The following is a 23931-nucleotide window of genomic DNA, read 5'->3' on the forward strand; positions in this document are numbered from 1 at the left end:
TAAGTCATTTTTTGCTACAAGAAGGACAAAAAAAAATCCCAGATGAAATAGGTTTAGGACGTCATTTTAAATCATAGGAGCTTTTCACTTATCTCATTAGCTGTACCAGTCGGTGATTAAGTAGAACTACAAGTTGTATAGGCTTTATTGTTTATTGCTGGTTTTATGACCTTAAGAAAGTGTAATTATGTATTACCAGCAGGGTGTTTTTAACTGTGATTATTGTATAAATGAAATCTTGATATCAAGAAGCACATGAAGTTTGCAGCTCTTTTTCCACCCTGCTCATTTTTGTAAAATAATAAAAAATCAAGTCATCCTGGAAGACCTTTTAAGCAATTTTAAACTCAACAAAGCTGTGATAAGTGGAATGGTTACTGTTTATATACTGTGGTATGTTTTGATTACAGCAGACAATGCTTTTTTCAGTGGTCTTTGACAATTAAGGAATCTCTCAGATGCAATGTTTGTGTAGCATCTTGTCTTTTTTTTTTCTTTTGTAAATACTGGAGAAGCTTTGACCAATTTGACTTAGAGATGGAATGTAACTTTGCTTACAAAATTGCTATTAAACTCCTCTGCTTAAGGTGTTCTAATTTTCTGTGAGCACACTAAAAGCAAAAATAAATGTGAATAAAATTTGACTACAGTGTTTGTCTTTTGTTCATTTCCTTTCTTCCTTAGCTTTGACTTTGCAGTAGGGAGCGCAGCAGTTTGCAAGTATATGGTAGGGAGTCGCTAAACAAACCCGTCAACCATGGAAGAGATGGTCTGATATGTCATGATCAAGGTAAGACGTAACAAAATGGGTTGAATAAAGCATCTAACCACTAGAAGTTTCAGTTCCTCGGATCTACAAAAAATAAAAGTAGAACTAAACTAGTCCCAACTTATGATACTTATAATGCTGATGGAGGAGTTGAACAATAAAACAAGTTAAAACGGCTGTGTGGAACTGCCTGCCTTATGTTTTGTGTAATTTGTTTTTGTGAAATCTTAAGCTTCTACACCACAAAATGGCGGCTTCAGGGAATTCTGCCTTTCACTTAGTGTAGCTGTAGTGTAGTCTCCTATTACTAAAGACTGGCGTTCAAGACCCAAGGTGTTGACAGTTGTCTGTAGTACTAGTGATGTCATTGTTCTTGCGGAACTATAAAATCTCTTAATCCAAAGACTGCATGAATCAATTATAGACACTTTTGTAAATTAACATTAGAATGATGGGGGGTGCTTTAAAGTAGACTGTACTTTGGCAATGTTTGTAGATGCAAATAGTAAACTTCACAAACTCTCCTATGCACTCTATGGTTGTTTTTACATTTTGAAGATTAGTTTTATAAGAACATGCCATGGTATAGTGACTGAACTGTGTTTTGAGTGTCTTCTGAAGATCAAAAGCATGCATAATTTCTTCCTATTCTTGTGAAAATGGTCTTTGTTTATACTTTTGGTAATTAAATGTTTGTGGTGCAGTGATATTTCTGCTGTACAGATTTGTTTTTAGTTGATTACTAATTGGAACAATCGCTGGGTTTATGATAAGCGATAGCCCCATAGAGCTCCCACTTTAGTGTCACATGGCAGCAGGGAAAGCAATGTAACAAAGAACAGTATCCAGCAAATAATTCCTTACACTTACATAGTGCTTTTCTGGACACTCCACTCAAAGCTCTTTACAGGTAATGGGGATCCCCTCCACCACCACCAGTGTGCAGCCCCACCTACAGTAGATGATGTGACGGCAGCCACAGTGCACCAGAACACTCACCACACACCAGCTCTCACTGGGGAGGAGAGCAGAGTGATGAAGGCCATTCAGAGATGGGGAGGCCATGATTGGTAAAGATCAGAGGAAAATGTGGCCAGGACACCGGGGTAACACCCCTACTTTGTTTGAAAAACACCCTGGGGTTTTTAATGACCACAGAGAGTCAGCATTTCAGTTTTACATCTCATCTGAAGGACGGTGCCTTTTTACCACATAGTGTCCCTGTCACTATACTGAGGCATTAGGACCCACACAGCCCGCAGGGTGAGCGCCCCCTACTGGCCCCACTAACAGCTCTTCCAGCAACAGCCTTAGCTTTCCCAGGAGGTCTCCCATCCAGGTACTGACCAGGCTTACATCTGCAGAGATTCAGTGGGCTGCTAGCTGAGTTTCAGGGTGATGTAGCTGCTGACAAAGCAACCACTTAGTTTATTAGTTTAATGAGGAGAGAGAGTGCCACTGATACTTGATTGATTATTTTTTGCAACAGTTTTAAAATATTTACATTAACAGTAATTATTAGTTTCTGGTCTTTTGCTGGGTAACATGCTATTCAAGATGAATGTTACTCGTAGTAAACTGATGGCCACATTAGAATCTTGAGTTGTATGGTTGTATTTTTCCCAATTGACAGCAGCTGGTCGCTGGTCTCTGTTTCCTCCTGTCCTTATGCAAGTGCACTAGAGGCATACAGAGGTTGCCCTGGGTGTTGTCGCAGTGCGCCTGCCAATTCCCTTACCTGGCAAAGAGGATCTTGCATGTGCCAAAGGGGAAATACTGGCGAAGCAACCTGATAACAACACCCAGGCAGCAGGCACCCAGTCAGGGACCCCAGTTGCTACTGTCAAACGAATAATATCCCTGTCGCTCTGATTCTATGCCAATTCAGCCTCGATCAACACTTCAACACTGGGATGTTCTCTCCTACGTTTGTGAGCTGCACAATGTGCAGAACCAACTCTGCTGGCTCATGATAACATGTTTACGATGCATTTTCTCAGCATTCACTGATTTTTGGATCCTACTCAACTGACAATACAAAGAACTGAGAAATCAGGCCAAACTGGCTTTTCTGGATTGCAAAACTCTTGTCTATAACATGTTGTTCGCTATTTCTTTACTGCCTGTATACGTTAAATACAGCTTGAATGGATTTCTAAGTAATGCAATTCAGCTGTACTCAAATTTCTGATTCATTTTCTGATGTGCTTTGGAAAGTGTTGCAAAATGAAAGCAATAGGAATCAACCTTTTTCATAGGCGATGTATTTTCTAAAGATGGAGTATCAGAGTTATTTTATGAGTACTGTTATTCATATATGGCACTATATTGTACAAATTCTGTAAAATATATGGAAAGATATCGTTCGATTTTGTTTATGGTGCCCACCTAGTTGTTACAATGGTTAAAATGACCTGATTTCTCAATATTGAGAAATTTCATGTCAGAAGAGGAGTGTGCCTGAGAAAATGGTCTATTTGTATTTTCTACAATAGTCATCAAAGTAGATTAGATTCAGTTAAATCCAAAATACCCCCAGGGAGCAATTTAAGATTGCTACTTATTGGTTACGTTTATGCAGAGCATGAAAGCTCACCATAAGGAATGAGTGAGCCAGCCATGGTGACATCTCTCCCCTGGATTTTCAGAAGTGTTTGAACCCCCCTGTTAAACGGCTAAACCTCTCAGATAGTGGGTGGGATATTTATTTGGACACACACACACACACACACACACACCAGGGCCAATGTTGCCAGCATGTCTTTGAACTGTGGGAGGAAACCAGAGCACCTGGAGAAAACCCACACAAATATGTGGAGAACATGCAGACTCCACACAGACAGCAGCTCAGGAATCAAACCCAGAACCCCAAGCTCTGCAAGGCAGCAACCCTAACCACAGTGCCACCAGGCCACCCTCTCATCAATCACACAGAATCGAGTTATTGTCAGAATGGCAACGTGAAGGTGGTCATTCCAAGAATTCGAATTTGTTTTTTAATCTGTGAATTTGCATACAGATCAGCCATGTCTCATCCCTTGACTCAGTTCCACACGATAGGATGTGCAGTATGGAGGTAATTCAACTGCCATAAATGCAGAAGTGATAGAAGCTGGACAGCCTGGTGGCAGGGTGGTTAACTCTGCTGCTTCTCCATTCTTGGGTCCCGTGATCAGTTTTGTGTGGAAAAACTCCAGCTTGTAGAAGGCTTAAGAGACTGTGACAGAACTCACATAAGGACACGGGATCTGCAAGGTGATGTGGTCTCTTTAGCCCATCCCACATTCAGGAGAAGGGGCAAAGCTGGAAGGTTAGGTGGCTGGGTCGCTTTGGACTATATGGCATAGGGTCTCACTATCACATCAGCTTCAGGACACTTCCCTGTTGACAATGATAACAGTCCTTTTCAAGGACCAACGCATGTGAAGACCACCCACTGTTTCTCCAGTTGTCTCCTGGTTTTCGTCCGAAGACAAGCTGACTAGGTTACTTGCAGTCCCTTAATTTGTCCCTGTTTGCTTCTGTGTGTGTCTTGCAATGGACATGCTTCCTGCCTTGTGTCTTGGGCTTCTGGGATAGACGCCTTACGGGGAACAAGTTACTTTCTGATCAAGGATTGATGGGCTTTAATTATTAAAACAATTTCCATCAATTCAGTTCAGCAAGTACACTGAACAAAATTCTATAGAATTTGTCTTTCATCTTGATTCTGTTGATAGGCTGTACAGACTACAATCTGAGTTATTTCACAATTCACTTTCACAAGCACATAAGAACACTGAAAATTACTAGACTAGAGCCATAAAAATGTGACAAATATATAACAAACTAGGCTTGTAGCTCCATTATGAATGATCCTGTTAAACAGGTGCAAAAATAAAAAAAGCAAAGGAACAGATAACGGGGAATCTAATGTGCATTTTACCTACTGTAGCAATGAATACGCAATGGATCATTAGGAAATTCTAATTGCAGAATACTGCTTTTTTATGATTTCTTTTTCTTACATACATGCATGATACCAGTAATATCTGAGCTTCTTTAGCGTATTACAGGTCACGTGAAAAGCTTACCATTTTTAAAATTGTCAGTTGAAGGAAGCCTCTTCATTTATATCAGCAATAGCAACTATTTTTATTCTGCTTTCATTTATGTTTATAGAAGTATCAGCACAATCTATTTTTTGAAGCAGTGTGTTTATGTAATATTATGTCATCATTATGATGATACTGTATGCACTGCAATAATTGATTAAATAATTGGTTTAAAATATGAATTATAAGAAAACACTTTGGAAAATCAAGGGTTGTTTACTGAACGTTTGACTTTATATTACAGCTTACTTTCAGATAGGGATCTTTAAAGATAGGGATCTTTAATTCGATACACACTTTCAAGGGAGATCTACAGTCTAAGTATAAAAAGAATTGGCATGTGAGGTGATGGACATAAGACAACAAAGAAAAAATCGAATTGTCTGTAAACATCGATGCTACTAAATACATTTTCTTCTATGCTCTTACAACAGCTTGTTTGAAGGCAGGGTAACCACACGAGTGTGAAATGAAATATGTATCAGCTTGGACAGAAAAGAGGAGTTCACTCCAAACCTTAAAGATGAAAGCAAAACAAGACATGAAGGGATACGAACAACGGGTTTCACCTGATGGCGGTTCAGCCCGGAAGAAGAGAATTGTTTACAACTAGAAAAACAAAACCCTGGAAAGGGGAGATTTACAGCAAGTTGCAAGCGTATGTGCTCAGGACCCTGTCGATACACCTTCTCTAATGGCAGGAAAAGGTCAGCTGGTCTGCTGACTGGTCTTTTGTGTAAAGGATGCAAACACAGCCAGGTAAATTCCTAGATTTTAGCAAAAGGATAACAGCTGCTATAAGGAAGAAAACAAATTGAAGCTTTTGAAATGGACCAGTTGTTTGTAAAACACTGTCTGTAATTGTTCTTATTCTCTTGCATTCACATTGTGTCACATAAAAAAAGTTAACTTTAGCTGAAGAAAACTAAATTTTTCTCCTTTCAACTAATTCAACAGTAAGTAATGCATGCTAGAAGGAACAGGTGAAGGTTCATACCGTGCTGAAAGGTAAAGAAAATAACATTTCTGCTGTGAAGTCTTCATCATCTGTGACACAAGAAGAAGGCTTCACAGCCAAAACATTGTTTTTCCTTTAACTTTCAGCACGGAATGAACCTTTACCTATTCCTTTGCAGCCTCCACATACAGACACAACTATATACTCTGTGCTCCAATATTCTCTTCGAGGTAAGTGCAGGTTTCATTTGTTCCTATCAAAGAGCGCCACCTTGTGGGTATTTCAAATATGACAATGTATACCACCCATCCATTGTCTAACTCAAGGGTCTCCAACCTACGGATATGTTTATCCGGCCCGAAAACAGAGGACTACAGCGCCACCACTTCACGCTTACGCACAGGTGTTAAAGAAGTCAAATAACCTTTACGTTTAGGTTCACTTGTTTGGTGTTCTTGTGTTTTCTTGCATTGTTTGTTTATTATTTTACGTCGACATGTCAGGAGCTTGGAGAAGAAAAGTTGACGAAGAGTGCTGTGTTTTTAACGAGAAGCGGCCTGGAAACCATTTCGTGACTTGAAAGCAATAACAAAGCGTTGTGCTTAATAATATGCAAAGAAACCGTCGCTCTTCTCAAGGAGTATAATATCCGAAGGCATTACGACACGAAGCACAGAAGTGCTCAGACTTGACTGGTAAAATGCGTTCAGATAAAGTAGAAAACACTGAAGAAAAAATTTATCAGCGTGAAATATTCACAAAGCGATCACAACAATCAGAATCCATTGTAAGGGCGAGTTTCAACATAGCCAATGTCATAACTAAGGCAGGGAAACCATTTACTGATGGACAGTATATAAAAAAAACGTGTATTATGAAATCTGCTGAAGACCTGTCCAGGAAAAGTTGCTTTGTTCAAGGAAACAAGTCTGTCAGCTAATGTAATTGTCGCACAGAAGACCTGGAAAATAACATTTCTCTGCAGTTGAAGAAAATGTGGATATACTGTAGCTGTGAAGACAGTGAATTTTATCTGATCGTCCTCCCTTAATCATAGTGTTTAAAAACTTCCTACCTGAAATTGAGAGTGAATATCCGGGCGTTCCGTACCACTGTGAGGTTCGCTGGATCAGCCAAGCTGAAGTACTAAAGAGATTTTTTGAATTACGCACAGAAATCGATATTTTCATGACCTATTAACGCCCTCTCTGACAGTGTTTGATTATGGAAGCTCGCCTTTCTTGACTGCACATGTAAGTGAACTGAACGTGAAACTTCAGGGCGAAAATCCTGTCATTTCAGATTTGTTTTCACATGTAAAATCCTTCAAACAAAATTCTTTTTGAAAAACAGGCGGCAGCTCACAATTTTGTTCATTTTGCAGCTTGTGAAAAGTACAGGAATGATTTCTGTTCGCTTTAAACGCGATTTTTACACCGGAAGCAGCAATTTCAGGACAGTTTTCAAGATTTTAAAAGTATCTCGTAGAACACGAGACTGTTCCAGATCCCTTTTGCAAGTAAAGGTGAAGATCTTCAGCCCGAACTGCAGCTCATAGTTGACCTTGCTAAGGATGACTTGTATAGGGATCTGTTTAAGGAAAAGGTTTTTTTAAACTTCTGTAAATCACTGCCTGAAGACAGTTTTAAGAACATTAGAAAATTTGCTTGTGGAATGTTTTCTGTCTTTGCCTCCACATATTTGTGTGAACAAACATTTGCAAAGATGAAATGTGTAAAATCTAAATATCGAACATCACTCTGATGAACACCTCAAGCAGATTTTGATTCTGGGGGCAACAAAGTTTGAACCAGAATTGGAGGACATTGTCACAGAAGCAATTCCAAATGTCGCATTAAATTTGTACCCATGTATGTGATTATTTAAGTTCCATTTGAATATTACAATATATTACATTTATATGGGTTTTCATCATATTATAATTGTAAATTGTGTTGTTTATTACGTATTCCACTATCATAAAACCTCCCTGTCTACCTACCCTCTGACTGTCTGGCCCTCCAGCCTTTCTTCCAAAGCAAATGTGGCCCTCAAGGAAAAAAGGCTGGAGCGCCCTGGTCTAACCACTTCATCCAATTCAGGGCTGTAGGGGAGCCAGAGCCTAACCCAGCAAGCAAGGGGGGGTAAGGCAGGGTACATGTTGGATGGGACGCCAGTCCCCTGCAGGGCAGACCTACAGTCACACATACCCACGCCCGGTCATTTTTTCCAGAAGTCTATAAACCGGTCGGCGTGTGTTCGACTATGGGAGGTTAGAGCAGCAAGAGGAAACCACACAAGCACCGGTAGGACTTACAAACTCCACGTCCGTAAGACCCCCGGTCCAGAACTGACCCCAGCCCTGTGAGGCAGCAGTGCTCAACTCATAGAAAGCAGGGGTTCTCATCTCAGGTCCTAGGGCTCTGGAATCCCTTAAGTCCCCTAGGTCTTCTTGATATAAACAGCCCCTCCCGTGGAAAAACACTTAAAACTGTTTGAACTGCAGTTCAGGCAGACCAATTTATCCCTTCTTCCTAACTTCAAACTGATAAGAATTTTAGGGAAACGTTAAACTTGCCAGATGCGGCTCAGGGTTAATGAACTCCTGGCATAAAGATTCTGAAGTGTGCCGTGAACGTTGCTCAACTCCTCCAGGAGTATCTGTTGATTGGGAATTCATGTATAGTCTGGAAAAAAGAATCTAGGAGCTAATCAGGTAAAAAACAAACAAACATTAATCTCCAATTCAGTACAATAAACGCACAACACATTTATAAAAAAGCTTTTATTACAGAAATGAAAAGTGTGAAACTAAAACAAAAATGATGCCTTTGCAGGTTTTCATCTTTTAAAAACCACACCTACATTAACATCATCAAACATCATCTCTAAAACATTTTAATTAAAAATGGTTATAAAATGTAAAAAAATGTCCCTTTGCAATAAAAATGCTTTCGTTTAAGGGTATTAAAAGAAAATACATCATCTTAATCCTATACCATGATACCAATACAAAACAGTGCCATTATAAGATTTTTTTTTTTTGTGATAAACTCACGACACACATCTCACATCTATAACACAGATCAAAATAAATAGGGTGTTAAGATTTTGAATCCAAAGCGAAGTCCAGCAAATCGATTGCCAGTTTAATGGTTCCAGATCTGTTTGCCTTTACGGTTTGTTCAAGCACTACTAGGCTGCTCGGCCTTGACGCTGTAATGGACAAAAGAGACAGAAAAACAGTAAGAAGTACTTGACTAGTATTGACAAAAGCAGAAACGGTATCGCCTCTGTTCAGCATTTGCCTACTAATTATCCCTCATTAAGCAAAGAAAATTAATTTATTTTTAAATGCCTTTTTAAACAAAAGATAAAAATACAGAAGGAACAAAGTTCTTAAACAAATGCAATCCGATCATTCTGTAAATTTCGGCTCCAGCAAAAACACGCCCGCGGTCTAACTGTTAAGCAAATGCTACTTTCAATTTAAAACGATAACAAGCAGAACCGAGCTGCAAATCGTGGGTCTTTTTGTGAAACATTTTTGAAAACAGGATCTCTGTCCAGAAGGATAGAGATCTGGATGCTACTTCATTAGGACGAGTATAAATTCTAACAGAAACTGCTATAGTCAGGCCTGTTCATTTTTCCTAAGAATGACCGGTTTTATATAGCACCTTTCTGCTTTATAAAGGATTTCAAACTGCTTGTGCTCGTGAGGGTTGAAGGACCACATTCAACAGGGAGGACCAATTAACTTTCCCTTCTCAACAGCTTCCATGTCCCCTTGCGGGATTATAAAGCCCTTCCAGGGCACAGATGCCGTCCTTCTTGTATCGGGAGTCAGTTCAGACTCCCGTGTTGTGTAGTGTGCATTTAGGACCCTATACAGGCGTTGAAATCCGGAGGAGACTGGAGAAGGACAGCAGGGAAACACGACAGGATCAGGACGGGAGGACTGACAGGGGGGCGCAACGGCAGTGTTCCGGTGCTCGGGGGGCGTGGCGCAGGGGAACACGTCCAAAACAATCCGGAAGGGAAAACCAAGAAGCAGTCCAAAAGTCCATAGCCGGGAGATCCATCCGAAGAGAGACGGGAACGGGGACGAGGAATCAGGAACAAGGAAGTTAAAATCATAACGGATCTAGGCGCTCCAAGCCCCGAACTCGGATGGTCAGGACGCTGGGGTGAAGCCTATGCCGTCGGGTCTCTCCTGGACCCGCTGGTAGGTGGACTTCTGGGCGTCCATCTTCCGATGCTGAGTGCAGAGCTTCGGAGGTACTGGGTTTAAATAATACACACGGACCAAGGGGCAGGTGAACGTAATAATGAAACTAAAACACAAAAAAGGGTCAGAGTGCCCTCAAGAGGAGGGATGACGATCGTGACGCTTCAAGCATGTTCTGGGTCGTCATCAAGGCCTGCTCCCAGGGGATGTGCCCAGCAGAGCTCATCAGGCTTCTCCAGTACAGGTAGAGAAGTAGCAAGTCTACTCATGAGTTCTGTCGAGACAGACAGCTCTGCTGGTCCCTGTCCACAAAAAAGTAAGTCCGAGAGCCCCACAACAAACTTAATTTTCACTTCTGATATCCATGGTTTTATCCTTTGGGTCATTACCCAGAGTTTTTGACCACACCTGAGGATCGGGACGTGCAGCTGATTGATCTGTACACCACACAATCCGCCACAGGGCCCGCGGCGCTGCTGGTGCTGGACCAGTCCAGCTGCCAAATTTACACTCCAACTTGCCATTGTTCTCAAATTAAGAGTTAAGCTACTTGGGCACCTCCGCTAAGGGCAGGGTGCTCCCCCTTCACCAGGGGTAAGCCACAGTTTTTTTTTCTGGAAGAGAATCGTGATTTCAGATATGGACGTTTTATTACAATCCAAGCAACAGAGTCTTAAGTGCCCACTGGAAATCACAATCAGACGAGGCAAGAAGTACAAAATCTTCAAGGTGAAAGGATACCACCTTTTATCCTCAAACAAGATATTCTCCGTACCTCAGCTGTACCTTGGCATCCTGTCTATGAAAGTCACGAAAGTCTTCTTAAGGGGAACTGCAGTCCCAATTTTTCAGAATGGTTATTACATCTCGGTAACTAAAAAAATTAATTGACGGTACCAAATATTTTACACATTTCAAACTAAGCACGGAATCATGGACTTGGTGAAAGTACTGTATAGTTGCCACGGTTGAGAATTCGTGAGAACTGCAGTGTGAAGTGGCACTTCCTGCTCACTGGTCACTGTAATGACTCATGCAATGTGAGTGTATAAGTACAGGTCGTGCCTCAGACATTTAAAACGTGATCTGCATACAGAGTTAACAAGTAAGAAATATTTGCAGCGCAGTGTTTGCCAGGGGGACTGTACCCGTCTTCCATGCAAATTGGAACGATGACATCTGAACATATTCCAGCACTTTCAACATCTCCAGACAAACCTCATTAGCTTGGCTCATTTTTTTTACGACAGCAGCCACTTCAGCATTAGTGACAATCTATTCGGATGAGGGGGTGTTGCTTTGTGTACAGAGGCTGTGTCCACCAGACTGAAGAGTTCTTCAAGGTGCTCCTTTTCACCTCTCAACAATATTCTTGAATCAGGTCAGCATGTTGGCATCTTTGAAAGAACAGCCTGGGTAATCTGCCAACAACCCTACCTAAGACATCAAATGGTTTACCAGAACACCTTTGTGGTGTTACACCAGCGATTCTCCTTCTAAGAACTCCTTTCAGGCCCAGTCTTTCACTTCAGTGACCATCAGAGCCTCAAACGTCTTGACCTTCTCAGCCTTTTTGGGAGATCAAGGGACCAGTTCTGGCCCTGCTCTGAATGTCTTGTTCTTCACCTTGAGAGTTTTATTTGCCACTGGTGTCCACCAATAGGACATAACGTTGTCACCCTGACTGGCACCACCTGGCTTCTCGAGGCCCTGAACACAGCTCACTCAAAAGTCCATATTCACCTAGAATATGAGAGAGGTTCTTCCAGAGGTGAGAGCTGAAATCTTTCTGCATACGGTCATTCACAAGATGTTGCATTCAGTGCATGGGGCTACAACTGATCACCAAGTGGTGCTACCGTAACAGCTTTGCACATCTCTGGATAGTTGGACTCTTCCAAGCCATCACCCTCCATTTATCTCCAATATCCATCATGTGAGCATTGAAGCTCTCAGGAGAACCAGAGTAGATAGTGGGCTCGGTGCTCAATAGGGTACCATCTATCTATAAGAAGACTACATCTCTGCACTGCTGTTTTCATGACTCATGTAAATGAAAACAGTCAGGAGCTTCCTCCAAAACCTCAAAATAATAATCTCTGAAAGGAGCAAGCTTAATTGTAGTTTTAATCAACATTATATACTGTTCTGAAAAACTAACATTTCAACTAAAAACATTTCATTTAAAAATCAAAATTTGAAAACTGATCTTAAAGTTTATACCATAACTGTTACATTTAGTCTGAAAGATCCATAAAAATCTTAGATCTAATCTAATCTTAGACTATTCAGACAAGGACAAAAGTCCCAAACTAACAAAAGTTTTCATTCAATAAGTCAAAACATTTATAAGTAACTAGTCATCTACCTCTAATACACATGCATCAAACTCCAAGACTTACGTTTTGGCATCTGTCTTTTCTGAGCTGTTTTCCTTAGATTTCTCTTCTTCTTTTACTTCTGTAATAGTAAACAAAAACTGTTGTAGCCAAAACGTAGGAGGGACAAAAGTACATTACTCCATGTCCTGCACTTTACCACTTTTTAACTAGCTGATTAGGTTCTTCAACAGCTAATTGATCCAAGGATCTCATTCTTGAAAGAAGCCAGGGTATCACCTCCAACACCTGGTCCAGAGTGTTTGTCTTCCCTGCAATTGTGTATCAAATAATTCAAACCTGTTTTCCAGCGGCAGAAAATGTCCTATAGTAATTCTTGAATAATCCATTCTGTTGTAACTGCAAGGATAACACTGATAAGAAAAAACCCTCATGTCTCAAAAAAGTACAGGATGCATTATTGTTTTAAAAAACTGAATTTAAAAATAGTGCAAAAAGCTCTATCTAAAAGAGATTAGACTAATGAAGATATCAGGGTTTTTTTTTTTACATTGGGCTAAACAAAATAAAACAAGCTTTATACATAGCTTACATAAATATGATGTATTACTTGTACAGCACCATAGTAGTATATAATAGTAATTTAAGACTTGTTTTTTTTTTTAAACTCTCTGGTTAAATGTTAATACAATGAGCACTGAAACATTATAAAGGCAACAAATTCAGAAGGTTAACATGAGAATGACACTTTTTTTGGAGTAGGCGCACAGACATTAAACTGCCATCACACAGGTAAATGTACTATGCTGGCTGATACTTGTCCTATTCCTCCTTGTAGTCCAGTGGAGCATGTGACTCTTCACTGGTCTCCGAGACCTAAACATTACATGTTGCCCCAGCTCATTCCCCAAACGGGGCTCAACTGTGGTGGGTACGGCATCCAAGGCACGACGATAACCTTCTCATCTTTCACAAGCAGAGAGAGTGTTGATCTGTGGAAATTGTGTCGCATTCGGACAGGCCAGCAGGAAGACCAGCAACTCCTGGATCAGGTTCCAGGAACGTGAGCCCGGAGCACCATGCACTTACGCTGCCACCAGACACGACAGGTGGGAGTTCTACACTGACTAGACACTCCTGCCCAGTCGTTCATGTTCTGTACCCAGCACGATCTGCCAGGCATGTAACCAGAGCACAGATGGTGGTGTGCTAGTCAGACGGACTGCCTCACAGCTGCAGAAGCCTGGCTTCAGTTCCAGCTTGGAGCTGCTCACTGTGTGGACTTCGTATGTTCTACCCATGTTTATAATCCGTTTTACCCCCCACCTCCAAGAGACACGAGGTTAGGTCTGGTTTGGTTTTCTAAATTGGCCCCTTGCAGTGGGAGTCTTAAGTGGAATTCACTGATGGAGGGATCATTCTATGCTCCCAGTATGTCCAGCAACAACTATGAAACATATGGAAATAAATAAAAAAAATCATTGTGCTTGATGGGCTGATTGGCCTCTTCTAAACTGTGGCCTGATTGTCTGACAAACCCTCTTAGAAAGTCTTCTCGTGCCCATAATCACTTTACTGACAAATTGTGGTCCCCTGTTGAACACCATATTAAGCCACTTTCAATACTTTTGAGTGCACTGATGCAGTTTGTTGTCAAACTTCTACATAATTTCAGCTTGAGCTACTGTGATCCCTTATGGATTCTGTGAATTCCTTCTCAGCTTTTCGCCTGCTGATTTCTGTTCCCAAATAAAAGTAAGAAAGTGCTGCGCTGTGTGGAGGCTTCATGTTGGGACATTTCCAAACCAAGCTTGAGGCTCCAACCCAACCCTTTATGTGTAACAGCCCAACACAACCTGCCTCCCTGCCCTGCCCTTGTCATCAACTTTATTTTATGATCCCCAGAAGAGGATTAAGAGATTATGCTTTTTTTATCACATTTGTGATATGAGCCATTTAAAAAAAATGCAGCACTTATGTTGGAAGAAATTGATATACATATCATCACCCATCTCTTAATCTGTATCTCTTTCAATGCTTCTTTTCTATATATTTACGTTTGTTCTCCAACATTAATGCTTTACTTTCATATACATTCAAAAACACACTTTCAATTCAGACATGGGAGCTAAGAACTATACCTAGGAGGGAACTCACTGAGCTTTATCATGCTCTCAATCCAGAACTCACTCACATTATTGGTTAAGTGTTAAACAGGAAATCCAGCACAAAACAAAATCAGATAAGGTCTCGTACTGAATTCTAGGCAAGATCAAGAAGTTACAGTAAGTCTGTATATTGTAAATGGGAAGGTCATTTATTTTACCTTTCCGGACACAGTCCTTTATGAGGCAACTAATGAATAGAGCTTTGCTTGTCCCACACAAACATCTTCAGTGTGATGTCCTTCCCACACATTCTTCTCCCCAGCGCTCCCTCTCTGCCCGCAACACACAACCAGCAAACACCTCAACACCTTTCAGGAGCTCCTCAGATTTACCGCTGTATGATCAATCTCCCTGCCTTTTACCGTACCCCATACACCACTGTGGGAGACACTTTCACACCACTCACTGTAGAACAGACCACAGGAAAGTTGAACTCTTCACAGCTGCTGAAATCTGCTACCTTACTTGCTGTGGTTTAAGATATTGTATGCTGAACTGTATTTTTGCTTCAGCGTGCAATTTACCGCCTCTGCTTAGCGTAGAAACTGTAGGATTAGGCCATTTATTAGTGTTATATTACTAAACATTATTTTACGATTAAAACCAAATTAGAATCTGTAAATCATAGGTTTGTAATTGTTGGCACAAGTGAGAGAAACAAAAGCTCTGAAACTGAAAGGTAAACAATTAAATCGTTCCCAAAATACGCATTTGCTACTTCCATCGTATTTCAGTTCTCAGAAGAGTACTTGCCCGATTTCTTCTCCTCGGCTTCTCTCGGATCCTCTTCTAGCCTGGCGCGCTTCACGTTTTTCTTGTGATTTGCAACATTTCTCCTCCCTCCCTCTCCTTCGTCTTCAGAGTCAGAAAACTCTTCATCGCAGGCTATCCTTTTGTCAGATGCCCGGACTGAGATGGACAAGAAAAAGACAGTCAGTGTTCATCACACATAAACTATATGCAAGTCGTCTCATTTCCTGCATTTGAGAGTCGATTGAGAGTCCCTAATGACAATTAAAAACACAATAATTCAAGAATTATGAGACAAGGTTAGCCGGTCTTTAAAGATCATGTCTTTAATGAACTGCAGATTGTTTCTAACTTGAAAGAGAAATGATAGGTGACACAGATCACTCGTATCAGAATTCACTATTCTCATATTTCATCCTTCCAGTAACCTCATGTTTTGGCCAGTGCCTCTTGGCTCTTATTTCCCCAATTTGTTGCAAAAATCTGCTGACAAATATTATTTCAGTATTAAATAACCATGTACTTGCAAAGGCTCTGAAACACAAAGCCGTAGCACTTTCGGTTTTAATAATTTGTCAAAACACAGGCAGTCGAGCATACTCTTCTCCTAATTAGGATACACCAAATGCTTCGAAAAGGAACCATTATCATTGACAGAGAGCAGTGTTACTTCAAAATAATCACCAAAAAGTCTGAAGCTCTAATTAAATGACCACCTAATAGTCTAAAACATTTAAAGTGCTTAACTCCCAAGTGGCTCTATCTCAAAAAGCCTTATAAGAAGATGTCGTGTATATTTTCACAATTGTTTTCAGCCACCAATATGGAACGTGTACTGAAAGCGAGACATTACTTGATAAGCGCTTGTCTGGGTTATCAGCGTCTTCGTCCCCAGTGTCTTCGGGCACAATGTCCTCGGGAATGGCCTGCATCTGTACTCCTGGGGCGTGCGGCAACATTCTCAGGTTCTCAAACAGGCGCTGTCTGCAGAGACAAGTACAGCCCCACATTGAGATCTCAACACATTCTGCACCTCTCCCACAATCCGGTTTTCGTTAAGAAGCTTTTGGACAGAAAGAGCCTCCTTACTTGATCTTGTCCAGATACTCTTGCGTGTTCTGGTTTGTCATGTTGGAGGGACTGATGTGCAACTTAAAGTCAGGTCCAAAGTATTCGAAGTAATCATTGTATGGCAATTCTAAAAATGACAAAAAACAAAAAATAATACATTTTCAAATCTAACTTGCCAACAACAACAACAACAACATGAACTCTTGACTAATAAGATCTCCTGTCTGGCACTCATAGGATACAAGAGGTGATGCTTCAGAGCCTCACAAATCTGTGGTTCATATCATGTTTTTATTTTTCTAATAAATCCTTCAACACTGAATCCAGAACCTTGGAGAGAAGCAAAAGGATATGAAAAACTAGGAATCCCACATGAAGGTAATGATGCTGTTTTAGATGGCCTCAAGTTCGGATGGCTTTTTTTTCCATCCAGCTAATAAATAACTTTGAACTTAAATATAGTTTAAGAAATAAAAGGTATAAAATCTCAGATTATGCGTTATGTACATACATGACAAAACAAGACTTTGTGTTTTACGCTCTCTTCTTTAGTACAGTAGCTTTCATCTCAGTGAGATTCAAGCTTATAATGTAGTCTTTACAAGACAATTTTAAACGTTTGCTGCCATAACGACGACTCCTAACAGCAAAAATATTTTGACTCACTCATCCTGCAAAGAGTAGTTAAGTAGAACTAAAGTAGTAGGATGTTAGTTAAAGAACTGTCTTAAGTCCGGAAATAAACATGTCTAGCATTAACAAGTCTCACTCGGGGCCTAAGAAAGGACACAACATTCAACTACAGTACCATCAGGAATATCTGTATCCAGTGCCACAGCAGTTTCGTATGTCCAACATCGGGAAACATTACGGATGGTGTAGCCCCCTCCCCCCAACATCAGCAAAGGTAGATTGAAAGACTTCATGTATTCCACACATTTTGCATGACCTAATGAGGGGGGAAAAAAAACAAAAACAAAGGTATCAAAAGATCAAAATGATGAGATCAAATAGCTCAAACAAAGCACAAGATACACACATACATCCGTGCCTGGAAGCTCAGTTCTGCACAAACGGACGGATTTCTGCAGAAGGGTCATGCACATTTTCTGAGCGTACCTCTTATTGTTAGGTTAAAGCAGCCAAGCCGATCTCCAGAGAGCGAGTCGGCCCCACACTGCAGGACAACTGCACTGGGCTGGTACATCTCCATTACCTTGGCCATTACCTGCAAAGCCGGACAGAATTCCCAATTAGAAAATATTAGAGAAACTGTGTTGTATAATACAGTAGAAAGCTACATGCACAATAAAGTTAAAAACGCATGCTGAAATGCACAGATGAACACCAGTCGTATAACCTTACAAGATATAAATGAACGGCTTTGCAATTGTATTGTTTTGCACAGTGGGTGTATGCAAGTACTGTCAATGCAGTTACAATAAATTAAGTCATTACAGCTATGCCAATACATTTAGATTACTAACATGCCATATTTTTTTCCTATATTTTACATAACATTTTTGCTACACAAAAATATAAAAAGTGTAAAGACAGCAGTAGGCATTATGCACTATGATTTTGGCTGTCAGTCTATACATTAAGGATGCACTTACTGGCTTAAATATTTGTTCATATGAGTCATCATCTATTCCATCTCTCAGTGGGAAGTTGACAGCATAGTATTTGCCTTTTCCTGCACCTATATCCTGTAAAGAAGCAGGACAATATTAATAAGATGACTATTAGGACTGCCATAGATGCTTACTAAAGTAATCTCCTTTGCAACCCAACAAAGGATTTCTGTTACAGCAGCCAAACATGTATGGTTCAGTTTCAACACAAGCAAAAAGGATAATAAAACCAAAAAAAAAGTGTACTATTTAACAAAAAAAATACATAACACAACACAGACAACTGAAGAATAAAGCCCACAAGTTTAATTAAAAGCGGAAATCGCTTGGATTACATTATCACAGGTCACAAAAATACGTTTTAGCAGGCTTAAGCAAGAGAAAAAAGAGGAATAAAAGTATTAAATACACGCGTGCATGCATGTCCTCTACAACATAAACATTCAGAATAGTCTCATGTTTGTCAGTTTTGAGTTCTGCTGCGATCTTGGAAATAAACACCCACACATCACTTACTCGAAGGTCTCCGGTGCCTGGGAAGTACTCTCCATATTTATGAAATGAAACTGTCATGACACGGTCGGTTGTGTAGAAGGCCTCTTCCACACCATCTCCATGATGGATATCAATGTCAATGTACAGAACTCTCTGGTGGTATCTGAGAGAAATGTGAAGAAAAACTGAATTCCTTTCAAAATTGGTCACGAAGCTTACATCTTACATACAAATGAAGGAACGCAGTCTTTAAGGAAAAGCTATGTAACTAGAAAACAACCAAAACCTACAGTATCCTACTGACCAAGAAAGTATAGCAAATACATGAATAAATGCATGGTTGCTGAAAACACATTTAGGCAGGACTATCCTTTGTTCTACTTTGTGTTTTAAGACAGAAGATTGGACCATGTCACATACAGCTCAAATCTGTGCGTTCCCTCTAAACATCTAGTACAACAGCCTAATCACATTTCCTTCTGTGTTAAGATGTCAACCAACTACACAGAAATACATTTAAAAATTAAGACTTAGGTAGGGGTCTTGATTAGCTGATAAACAGCTACACAGGAATTGACTGTAAAGGATCTACATGGTTACACATTTAGAACACAGTATTCCTGTCTGTGTCTCTCCTGGAGAGCAAGCTGGGGTATGCGGAAAGACGAATTCCTAATGCAGGAAATTGTATATGGCCAATAAAGTGATCTTATCTTGTCTTAAAATTACCACTTCCTTGTACATGTAGGACTCCCATATAGACAAGGCAGCAGACATGCTCACTCTAAACTGCTTTTGTGTCCATTGGATATCAGTCAGCTCAAGGTACAGTCCAGGCTCACAAAGCTGCTTTTGTAAGTGTATTAAGACTCTGTTTCCCCAGTGCTATTGAAGTGATCACAGCAGTGAGCTGAGCCGTCAGCATTTCTCGATTCTCGACCAATAATATTTGGGAAACAAAAATAAACACTGCTTTTTGTAGCTAACAAGCTTTGCCTTCATACGAAGGCAGTTCTAACGCCTGTCTTTAGTTGCAAGACGTGAGACTTAAGGGTGAGAAACTTACTTGAGCAGCTCAAGGATTCCTAGAACAATATCATTGACATAGCAGAACCCGGAGGCCTCGGACTTCTTGGCGTGGTGAAGCCCTCCGGCCCAGTTGATTGCAATGTCCGTCTGCTGCCTGTTCAGCTTCACTGCTCCAGCTGAAAAGGGCCAAAGAAGCTCAGTTACATTTAGATACGTAACTAGAGTGTTTTTAACTTTATACTGGCATACTGCAGATGTAAAACAATGTGAAGCCTAATTTAGGCATTCACTGTTATGCAGGGTGCCCGATCTACTAGCACTGACAGCTGGGCGTCCCAGTCTGTCTAAAATGCCCCCGTACTTCACACGTACCTGTACGCCTTCAAGATAACGCGAGAATTTTTAAAGGAGTGACAGATGTTCTTGTAAAACACAATGAAAATGTGCATAAATAACTCTGCTCTTTGCTTTAACTTTGATTCAAGGTGGAATGAATCTCGGCTACGATTTAAGAAACAGTCATGCCATATCAACCATGTGCTACAAGAAGTCTGGGTTTTTCCACTTACCAGCAGATCCCCCTGTTGACAGCTGGCAGAACTCGAACAACCCATCGAAGACTGGACAGTCTTCCCCAACATTGACTATAAAAGAATGCGACGCATACATTTCGGGAGGTTAATAGTTAAACAGATCATGCCTTAATAGCTCACACTGTCATCCTATAAATAGTACAGATAACTCTGAATACCCAGAATGATAAACATCTACTAACATTTCAGACGTGTTCGTCAAAGACAAATGGACGTCCACGCACATGTGGTCATATCAGTCACTCAGGTTATAATATATAAACAGTATTGCAATTAATAGTATAATAGTCCCCAATTTCCATTTTTTATTTTTACATCTTAACTACAACCAATGTACTGTACAGTACATTTTGTAAACCACTGATTATTTTTAATTCTGAGAATATTAATAGCATCTAGCAAAACAAGTCTTGCAGCCTCACCAATACTTGAAGCAGCAAGATCTTGTTTAAAAACAATTATTTGGTTAATAACTGAGCTGGATGCCTTCTTTCTTTATATTATCGTCCCTGAACATTCTCCGTTATTGGACAGCAAAACCAATTTAACAGATGAATCTACAGAAATACTATCTGCTAAATATCTATCAAAAACAATCAACCAGAGAACCAGACAGGAGAAACAGTTGTTTCAACTGTCGTTTTCTTCACGTTAATGATACCATAAACGTGATATGTCCAGGTAAAATGACAGCCAGTGATGTATTTAAAAATCTATATTCTATATGGTTTAGCTGCTTTACATAATTACTTTATAATTATAAATTAGGTATGATTTGTGATATAAAGACAAAAATGGTAAGCTAACCAAAAATAAGTAATTAACTCAGTAAGGTCTTTTTTAATTAGTATTGTATTCCTAGTCAGGCGCTAGAAAAAAACAACATCTGTAAAACAGATTTAACAGATTCTTACATAAGTTTTGCAATTAATCTACAGTGAAGTGTTTGATTAGACAAGATCTCAAACTGTCTGAAAAGTTGCAATGCTCACATCTTTGCATTTGTTTGCTGAATTCAGACATGTTTTCTGTTCTGATTGATCTGAGGAACTTGATGTAATCATCACTGTGGTACTTTGTCATTTCTTCAGCTGTGGCCTTATGAGGTCTCTGCAGACACAAAAATGAACATAATCCAATCAACAGAGTTAAACACAAGACAGAAACAAGAAATAAATATCCCAATGGCATTTTAGTATCATACATACAGGAACAATATAACTATGTATATAATAAATATATTAAAATGCCAATATTTAAATCTACATTATAATGTATTTACAACTGATCAAATAGTACTAATGCTCCCTTATTTATTTATTCTATTGCTTACTTTCATAAAGAATTTTGCTATCCTAAGAAAAAAGAGTCCAGATATATTACACTATGAACCTACACACTGAGCGGAATAAGAGCATTTTCACATACTGCTTCCGTGGCTAAAGTACATCAGTCCTCTGCTTTAGTGTCTGCATGATAACTAATCATAGAGGTATTTCTCTGTTTAGCAGGTGCCCTGTTCTAAGGTGAATTTTCATTGTAATACAAAGTTTAAATGACCTGTAAGTAGGAAGGAAACAACAGGTACAACAACATGCAAATTGAATAAAATGCACACTGTAGATAAGTGAAATGGCAATAATGCTGACTTGTGAAGCGATGCTTGGCAAACACTTAAAGACAGCAATGCAACAGACACATGTTCAGCGGAAGTGTAATCTGTCATTACACTTCAAGACTTACATAGATTTCCATTTTCCTGTAAAGCCCATAGTTTAAAAGCAAGTTGTGGGTCATGCGAATTCTGTGAGGTTTCATGGGATGCCCCTGTCCATAATAATAGTTTCCAATGTCACCTGAATAATAAAAAGTAAAGGTTAACAGACAAAACTGGGCATGACTTATTCAAATTCTTCGTATTGAAAGAAATACAAAACTCTTTTATTAATAAACCATTCAGTGCCATTTATTTCTAAGATGTTAAGGGACACCTTTTCCTGCTGTGGACTTAAGTCCACATTTACATTTTGGCAAACAAATCTTCACTTAAGAGACGCAATAATTACAAATTAAACGATGAAGATTGTTTTGTTGTTGTTGTTTTTTTGCGTCGGGCTCATTTCCATAACGCGAGGAGGCCACATGTCCTGGCGTCAACGTACTTTAGAGAAGCACAATCCGCTTGCAGTTTAATCACACGTAGGCAGGTATTAAAGAAAGCAAATATACGCGGGATAGTGTAACCGTTTTGGTGCTGGTGAGTAGCGATAGCTACATTTTCCGTGGCGTCTATAAAGAAAACGGGCGATACCTACTAAATCTGTAAAGAAAACAGCGCTAATGGCTCTGACGACGGAAGGAGACGGTTTTGTTTTGGATGAAGGCGGACATGCGCAGTGTATGGTTTTGTTTTGTTCCCGTCGCCACTAGGCCTTGGCGGCAATGAACAACTTCTGAGTATTTAATTTGATTCAGCACTGCAGTCGGGACACCTCGCTAACCTAACCCCCCCCCCTCCAAAAAAACAAACAACAACTTTTAAAACAGAAATTATAAACGCACAACTGCTGCGCAGTGGCCATCGTGCGTGATGTTTCTGTGTATTATTACGGCTGAGGTACGCGAAATGTTCGCATCGACTCTCGGGGGTTCAACGTAAAATCAGTTTCAAACGCGTTGTAACTTTCAATTATGCGGTTACAGTCGATGTAAAAAGAAATATCAGCTGCGAGACACGATTTTACATTTTGCGTTACATTTAGACACACTAAACCCGGCCACCCGTCTCTTGTCCCTCTCGTCTTCACTCGGCCCCTCTCTCATTGTGAGCGTCACCCCCGTCGTCTATTGTATAAATAATAACTGCAAAGCAGGAACAGGACTGCAGGGTCTCGTACCGTCATAATAGTAGCAGACTTTCTTCTTTAAACCGCCTTGGAGGGTATATGCCATGATTACTCTCTGATCGAAAGGTGATGTCGGGTCGACGGAAGCTGGTTATATTTTCGGCGGAGAGATAAGGAAAGACGGGGAGCGGGGCGGTACACTGACGAGAAAGAGGTGGGCCGTGTGGTGGTGGGGGTGTCTTATATCCAGCGCCGAGCATCGGACTGAATAAAGAAGACGGAAATATTCCAGCTGTCCATCAACACACTCTGTAACACCGACGGGCCTTAGTGCGTCAATCATTGAAGTAAAACAATATATTATTTATTGGTATCTCGCTGATCATTTGTAGATGGTGAAGCCACTTCTGATCCAGGGTTGTGTGAGGCTACTAACACGAACAGAAATAATTTTAGATACCAGTTATGCCGTCGTCAGCAGGACAAAGCACTATATCCAATATATGAATAAATGTGATCTATACCGGTCATGTTTTTGAAGTACTGTACTAACAGAAATAAAGTATCCGTCTGTACCAAAAAAAAAAGTAAAATGTAAAGAGTTAGCTTCTTGAATGGCAATTTAAGTGTCTTCTATAAAAATGTTATAAAAAGTGTTTGATGATTCTAATACAACTGGGATAGCTGTTGTTAAAATGATGAGAGCAATATTCAAGGGTCAGGCCTTTGTTACTTAGCAGTGCAGTAATAAAGATGTGTGAAAGTGCAAAGCCAAGTTAACACAGCGCATCCGATCTGAATTCTGATATCTTTTTTTTTTTACTGTTCTCATTGTATTTAGTAGTGAAATCATCTGGGAATCGGAAACCAATCAGTGAGAGTGAAGCGATTTGCCTATAATCTTATGGTATTTATCTTTTGATTTATAGCTAAAATCAACACAGATGGTTTCTT

At 40.1% G+C, this 23931-nt stretch overlaps 1 protein-coding gene across 1 annotated transcript; it reads right to left on the reverse strand.

Moving 5' to 3' along the window:
• Window positions 1–8591: 8591 nt before the first annotated feature.
• LOC102695762 (histone deacetylase 2) lies at window positions 8592–23191 on the reverse strand. Its single transcript, XM_006626165.3, has 14 exons — window positions 23029–23191; window positions 21875–21987; window positions 21124–21241; window positions 20108–20182; window positions 19576–19714; window positions 18531–18672; window positions 17997–18089; window positions 17500–17608; window positions 17189–17329; window positions 16399–16507; window positions 16163–16293; window positions 15313–15468; window positions 12455–12512; window positions 8592–9037 (listed from the first exon to the last, which is right to left on the reverse strand). The coding sequence occupies exons 1-14, from the start codon at window positions 23081–23083 to the stop codon at window positions 9007–9009; spliced, it is 1470 nt and encodes a 489-aa protein (XP_006626228.2). The 5' UTR covers window positions 23084–23191; the 3' UTR covers window positions 8592–9006.
• Between the last annotated feature and the right edge of the window lie 740 nt (window positions 23192–23931).

The sequence above is a fragment of the Lepisosteus oculatus genome, chromosome 2 (genome assembly GCF_040954835.1).
Source record: "Lepisosteus oculatus isolate fLepOcu1 chromosome 2, fLepOcu1.hap2, whole genome shotgun sequence".
In the NCBI taxonomy this organism is placed as follows: domain Eukaryota; kingdom Metazoa; phylum Chordata; class Actinopteri; order Semionotiformes; family Lepisosteidae; genus Lepisosteus; species Lepisosteus oculatus.